The sequence below is a fragment of the Habropoda laboriosa genome, unplaced genomic scaffold (genome assembly GCF_001263275.1).
Source record: "Habropoda laboriosa isolate 0110345459 unplaced genomic scaffold, ASM126327v1 scaffold166, whole genome shotgun sequence".
NCBI lineage: Eukaryota > Metazoa > Arthropoda > Insecta > Hymenoptera > Apidae > Habropoda > Habropoda laboriosa.
The window spans coordinates 5,698-13,457 of NW_017100283.1; the positions used below are offsets into that span (position 1 = coordinate 5,698).

The following is a 7,760-nucleotide window of genomic DNA, read 5'->3' on the forward strand; positions in this document are numbered from 1 at the left end:
TTTAGGTAAAGTTCGCCGTAGTTAAAAATATTGAAAACCGATTTTTTAAAGGTTCTTCGCGCAAAAAAGTAACTTCTACTTTGAATTTTTATATTTTCTTTGTCAGTGTGTCTATTACATAATTTGAAACATTTTTACACTTCAAAGAACAATATATAAATTAAAGAAGTTAAATTAACTTAACTAATGTAAGTTACCCATATTTCTTTATATGGGAAATGTTATAGAAATGTAAAAATGTGTAAGATTGCGTAATATACACACTGAACAAAGAAAATATAAAAATTGAAAGTAGAAGTTACTTTTTTGCGCGGAATACCTTTAAAAAATCGGTTTTCAATTGGTATTCTGCTAGACCCTTTACCAGTGTTTTGGGAACTTCCAATTAGAAATAGAATCTTTAGAGAATCTTAATTATTCGGAATGAAGCAGTTTTTATGTTACACCTCGCAACTTCATTCATGAAAATGATTTATTGTCAACAGTCCACAAATTTCACTTACTAAAATCATGTTTACGTGGTGATGTTTCCTCGGTCATTGACGTACTAAATGCTGCGGAGGAGAGTTATTTCATAGTATGGGATTTGTTGTAAAACAGATATAAAAGTCCCTGGAAGATCGTACAAGCGCACTTACATGAACTTTTTCAACTTCTGGAAGTTAACAATAAACAATACAGCTGCATTATGTATTTTGGCGGACAAAGTCTAGATGCATGTCATGCACTACGATTCCTTAAATCGGTCGATTGGCACGAAATGCTAATTTACATTCTTACCGCGAAAGTAGACAAAAACACCCGCATTCAAGACATATTGGAAGTTTGGCGTAAATTCTCTCGGGACGCAGAAACATTCCAATTAATCAACAACAATATTTCCGATAATTAAAGAGATTACAAGTCTCAATATTTTAGGCGTATGAATCAACCACGTCAAATATTAATCAGCGTCGAGGCAATGGTGCATTGTGTGGTTTGCCAGAAAGAAACATTTACTACAACGCCGTGAGAAATTCTTAGGACTCGAACCGCGAGGTAGATTCCAATAGGTAAAAAATGCCAAGTTCTGTTCCAGTTATTTTAGGCCTGATCATTTGGCTTTTTAGTGCCGATCAGCTAATATTCGACTATGTAACAAATAACACAATACATTGTTACACATTGGCATTCGAAAGGTAGAAAACGTAACCGTAACCATAATCGACTATGCCAGTGCTGTTGACAAACTAACTGGGAAGCAGGCGATTCGCTTTATCTCCTGAATATCCAACGACCGCATGTGCTTATACCTAGACAGACCACTGACCAATTCCTGTTCAAATACGCCTCAATTATCATCATGAACATCAGTGCTCTAATAAGACCACTACTCTCCCCGTTCAAAAAAATTTTCAACGTGTCTCCATGTATTCCAAACGAATACATTGAAAAAACTTTACAGAAAACAACATTGAAATTAACACGAAACTGACCTATCTAAGAGCAGCGATCAAGTTCCTGACTTAAGTCACGTCCTGAGTTTCAGGACACAGCTGTACGTAAGCCCACAGGATGTACAATAGTAAAAATTTCGGAATCCTTGACAGTAAACTACGACAATACTCAGTTTGCATCGATAGAACAGTTATAGATATAACTATCACCAACCCAGAACCAAATAAAGTCAACAGCTCGGACAATTTCACCAAACCTAAAAGTGCCCCCGTCCCTCCACCATCACGGAACTACAATCAGAAACCACACAACAAACCAGCGATCCAAACACAGGAAACAGAAGGAAGGGAAAAAACAAGCAAATCCACAAAAATGTTACTGAACCCAGCCGAAAACATGGACTTCTTGATTGAACCAGTGAAAACCATTATAAATGACATGCAATCAAATTTCCCGTTGAACAGGACACAACTGGCCAGCATCCTGGAAAACACATTTCGAGTTGATAACTCCAGAGAAATAACCCAAAACTATATCCAAGATATAACCGTCTTAATCAAAATGCTAATTGAAATCTACCCCCACCTAAATAGAAGAAGCATAAAAAACAGAATCCGTAGAATAGAAAAAAACTAAAAAATAATTTACCATTCACGCTAATGACAGCAATAGGCAACACATCACTCAACACCACGCCAGATTCAACAGACTGTGAATCAGATAATGAGTACAGAGAAGTACCTACCACCAACCCTGTATCTTTGAGATTAATTCTCTTACAAATTTATGAAACTAACTTAAATGACAACATATACAATTACACAGTGGCTTTTTCGCCCAATTACCTCACTTAAAAATATTACTCGGTCAACACCAACCTGACATTGTATGTCTCTAAGTGTTCGCCTTTAAACTATAACAAATAATTAAACTTAAACACTGCGACACTAATCGAAATTCCCAATTTACAAGCGGAGGAACAGCCACACTATTCAAGAATTCACTACACGGCGAATAGATTCTAATTACATCCAATATGGAAGTAATATCAACTAAAATAGTACCATATAAACATATAAGTACATCTGAAACAGCCTCCAACTAGATGAAATTGAACTAAATAGCATTTTCGGAAAATTACAGAAGTTGTTTGTATTAACAGGAGACTACATCTGTACGCAAGAGATAATACTCCTTAACGATCATGAACCAACACACTTCAGTGTAGCCGTGACACTTTCGGCACAATCGACTTGTGAAAATACTGTACTCAAGTGTAAATATGCAGCAATACCCGAATTGCACGGCAATTACCACTGTCCCACTCTAATAGAAATACGCATAAAACACACCACCAGCCGCTGTGAGTCATTACCGTGATGAAAATTGGAATACGCAGACTGCGACAAATACTGCTGATTAATTGACCAATGTATCCCATCCTTGGACACATACGTCAACTCAAACCCACAACAAATAGATAATATTGGTGCAAGCTGCACATTCCAGGGTACCTTGAATGCGGTTAGCCAAAAATATTGGGAAAAACATAACTGGGAAAAACATAACTGGGTTGATCGTTCACAAGTGCTTTCAGTGCTTGAAAGTAAAGCCGGCAGGTCCGCCAAATTACATAATGGGTGACTTGTCTAGAAATTGTTTATTAACCACTAGACCCTTGGAAAATGTAGGCGTGGACTATTGCGATCTATTTTTTGTTAAAGAAAAACTCTTCCGAAACTATAAATGTGTGAAGATTTATTATTTTAGAGATTAATTATTTGTTCCTCTAGTGAAGCAATAATTCATTTAAAGGTACTTTTGGATATGACTTCCGAAGCATTTATTGCGTGTTTGAAAAGTTTTTTTTATAAAACGCAGAAGGATAAAAAATATTTATAGTGATAATGGTACAAATTTTGTAGGAGTAAAAAGCAAAATCGTGGAATTAATGGACTTGCTGACAGTCGAACACCATCATCGTAAGGTGAATCATTGTTTAAATGACCATTTGATAAGTTGACATTTCTCACCAAGAAAATCACCGCATTTGTCGACTTGTGGGAAGCCGCTGTTAACACATTTAAACACCATCTGTTACTCACAATAGGTAACACGCTTTTTACTTTTGAACATATTAATACATACGTGAATGAAATTGAAAGAATCCTACATTCAAGTCCTTTAATTTCCTTTTCTTCGCATCCTAATGAACTGCAAGCCTTAACCTCCACGCGTTTCCTCATCGATGGGTCATTGACTTTTATACCTGAAAGCGACATCATCGTCGTACCGAATGATGTGGCAGCACATCCAAGAGGTGAAACAGCACAAGGAATATATTAACGAACTGAGCCTACATAGCAAGTGGAAACGGAACCAGCAGTATGCAGTTAAACGACCTGGTCATTAATAGGGATGAAACTCTATCTTCTTTGTGATTGTCCCTTGGACGAGTAATAGAGGTTCACCTTGGGATAGATGGAGTAATTAGAGTAACAACCGCAAGAACAAACAACGATATTTACCAAAGATTTTCTATTCTTTTCAAAAGATCTGTGAAAAAATTGTGTTTGCGTATAAATCCGAGCCGCTTAACTTCTTGCTCACGAGCAAATTTCCCCTCCCAAGGTTTCCCCACTATGCGGTACGAACACGCAAAATATGTAACATAAACCAACGGCAGTCGCTGGAGTTATGGTGGGAGGACTCTTCGCGACCTCCTCCCGCCGTGCCGCAACTCAAGCGAGATCATCTCAGTCGCATAGTGGTGGAACCTCGGGAGGGGAAATTTGCTCGTGAGCAAGAAGTTAAGCGGCTCTGGTATAAGTGATAGTAGAAAATCCTTGGAAGGAACCTTGTGTGACCTGTATTTCCAATCGTACCGAAGGGATTTTAGTCACTGAATCCGCGGCCTTCTCTTAAAGATTTCGAAGCCTCCATGTATTTTTAATCCAGTCGCAGTAACCTGCGCAGCGGCCTGGTTTCCAGCCGTCTGCGCTGAACAGTAGTCGGATGACCCCGGTGTAGCCTGACCGCTCGCCACCCTTACCGGCGGGTACTGGGGGATCCGAAGCCCCCTGCACCGTAAACTTCATACCCTTATGTAAACTATTCATATTTGTTTGTAAAGTTAGAATCGTCCGTAAAACGCGCCAAGTCGTCAACGTTAATTCCAGTCCGATACCAATACAGAATACGAATCCACACAGTCACAAGCCACGCACGAAGAAGCAAACTTCACGATCAAGCAGGAAAGCGGGGAGACGACAGATAGGTGATCTCCCGCCAGTGATGCGGGAGATATAATTAATATTTGTAAAAATGCCGGTTGAAATATTCTCAGAAGTTATAAAGAGACAATGGGAAGAAATAGTGATTTTTATGCAGCAATAGTGTTACAAGGTCCGTACATTTATAATATGTTGTTCTGCGAACTTTACAATTCCATTCCTTGTTTTTTTATACAAAGAAACATTTACATTTCATGTCTTTTAATATTGCCGTAATGCTACAATAAGTACACGACTGTATATAATTTACATTAGATTTCCATAAGAAAGAAAAGAAAAACTAATATTTCAGAAATGTCTAAGTAACATCTTCATATTGTATCTGTGATTTTCTTTATCTGATCTCGTTCCAGTCCTTTTTTTAAAGCCAGGAGTTGTCTTTCAAAATAATGAACCAGTCTTGAAAATATTTTGCCACAATGGCAATACCAAAACTTTTATGTATATGTGGAAAAGTTTAACCGTAAGAAATAACAGTTTGATATTGATACGCATAGATGCATTTCTGAAATATTACATTGGCACGTACTTTCGATGAAATTGTAGATACACTTAAGTACAAATATAGAAAACTATGATCTTTATAATGAGAAAACTTCTCAAGAAGTAATGGAAAAGCACGAGAATCAGAGGTATTGACTTTTTAATTTATTTGGTACAAACAAGAGTAACAAGTTCAAAATTAATCCATTTGAAGAAGTTTGCATCGGTATATATGCATATCCGTCGAATTTACACAAACACTCAATGAGCATAACAGAAACACGTGAGTGCAATAAAAAAATGAAATATTTGATAGTGTGAATGCACAATAGTAAAAGTGCATTGTGTTCTTGTACAAATAGGTATCGATGTTTACTCATTAATATCAATGATTATGGGCACCATCATCTATTGGAACGCTCCTAAATTAAGTGAAAGTCGAATTTTTTATTATTTCTGTGGAACATCTATAGTATATTATCTTACAAAATTATTGCGATGGGTAAATGATATTTTTATGTACTACACTTTTTCGTCGTTTCGTTGACATGTGCAACGCGACGTAGCAATTATATTTTGGTGAATGTGCGCAATGTACACAATTCAAGGGTAAAATAATGTACCGGATGGTCGCCACTAGTTGGACAATGAGTGTTTATATTATTCAAGCATTGTGGGCCCATGCACATATAATTACAGTAGAGTATAGAGAATGGATCACATTGTATATTCTACTTACATCTTTCATCAGTTTCATAATTTGTTATTGGTTTGGCCCAATTACAAATGCTAGAACGAAAAAAGTTATCCAATGGTTTCTGTAGGTCTGTAGACTAATACTACTAACTACTACTAAAGCTCATAACAATTGCTCCATTATTCTCGTTTAATGCTTTTTTTTCTCGTTTATTTAGATAGGAGCGCTGTTTGCCATGTATCACAGCAGTTACTTCCGCGAAGTATCAATTTTTTCTTGTATTGTTATTATTCTTCTTTATAATTGTCCCATTGTTGCAATTCGAAAAGTGCGAAGTTATTGGTAAGTGAAGTTCATCTTTATAATACCATGCAGCAGCGATACCAGCATTTAGTATAATCCTTTTATAAAACAAGTACTGCCGACAAACCTAAAGTGCAGCCTCTGACGTTACACAGGGCCTGAAAGTGGGAGATGTAGGGGAACTTGCGACAGCTCGCTGTTAGTAAGGCAATAGGGATAGAATAAGTCTGTCGCAGTTACTCTTAGGTCTTCCCTTATAGTCAGCCAATAGGGATAGAATAAGGCTATCGCTCTTACTCTTCTATGAACAATAGATGACGATCGGGTCTCGTCCGAGCAGTCGGTAAACAGATGAGCAGTAGATAATTGACCGGTATGATATTTTCAAGCACTCGAAAAAAAGTTAAGTTTACGTCACGCAGACACCACAAACAGGCGAACAGATGCCTGCGCGACGCCAAACGACGTGCATCATGGTAAACTTTATTTTTTTATCCCATGTTCCCAAAATTTCTCTATTATTTCGATAAGCTTATTTTACAGGTTAAAATTCAAGCAATCCAATGGTATTTTTTCAAAATTATTCTATGAGTGGGAACAGTGTGACTCAGAGTGCGGCAGGCAGCACCATGTTCATTCTGGAGCATCTCTTCTCGCTCACCCCAGTCCTGTTTTCTGAGCGGTGTTATTTCTCACTGTGGTCGTCCTGTTGAACCTCCAGAAGCTGTTCAATTCTCCAATTAGTGCTCGAGTTGAGATGATCTTTAACTCCTTTCTCTTGAGGATTCCTTTTTCCATTAGCTGGCTGGATGAATTTACACTCCATATTCCGCGGTATGAGAGTGTGGCAGTTATTTAGGATACGTTCGTTATTCCGTATCTACTTTTGATGTCATTCGCACACAGGGCGACACAAGAGCCTTCGCTTCATGTATTGCAATGAGATCAGGTTTCCTTAAACCTAGGTCCGATGTAAAATGAGGCTCTTCCTCAACCTTTTCACACTTCTTTTCTAGAGTTTTTTTTCACGAATGCCACCACGGCATTGTGTCTTTCAATTCTTGCTCTGTGCGTCCAATGACACTGTTGCAATACATGATTCAGTGTTTCGGTAGCGTTGCATCCTGCTCTGCAAGCTCTTGACGCTCGACACCGACGCGACGTCCTAGACCTGGTCAGCAAGGCGTTTATTCGCAGCTTTATGGGGTTAATATAGTCTCGTCCTGTCAAGAAACGAATTCCCTCAATCACCCACTGGTGTTGCTGTGAGATTTTTCTTGACTCTTTGAGGCCCATTTCGTCCACTGACGAGGGGAGCAAACTTTTCCACCTTTCTTCGATCTTTCGAGCAGAATCATAATCAGTGCGTCATTCCGTTAACCTCCTTACAGTCTTTTGTACTTCCTGAGTGAGATAAGGGGCGATTGACCGGTTAACCTTTATAAGTTGTTGCAGCCTCACCCTTCTATGGAGGGGCATCAACCACCTCATCGACGGGATTGACAGCCCGCCATCACTGATATTTGCGTGGACATATGCATTAGGCA

General features: G+C 38.3%; 1 protein-coding gene across 1 annotated transcript; it reads left to right on the forward strand.

Annotated features, from left to right (window-relative positions):
- The first annotated feature begins 1,554 nt into the window (after positions 1–1,554).
- LOC108573662 (nuclear envelope integral membrane protein 1-like) lies at positions 1,555–6,037 on the forward strand. The gene is given in 6 exon segments (XM_017936139.1): positions 1,555–1,938; positions 2,581–2,800; positions 5,084–5,193; positions 5,277–5,496; positions 5,576–5,715; positions 5,822–6,037. Coding segments are annotated over 6 exon segments (1,290 nt in total).
- Positions 6,038–7,760: the final 1,723 nt, after the last annotated feature.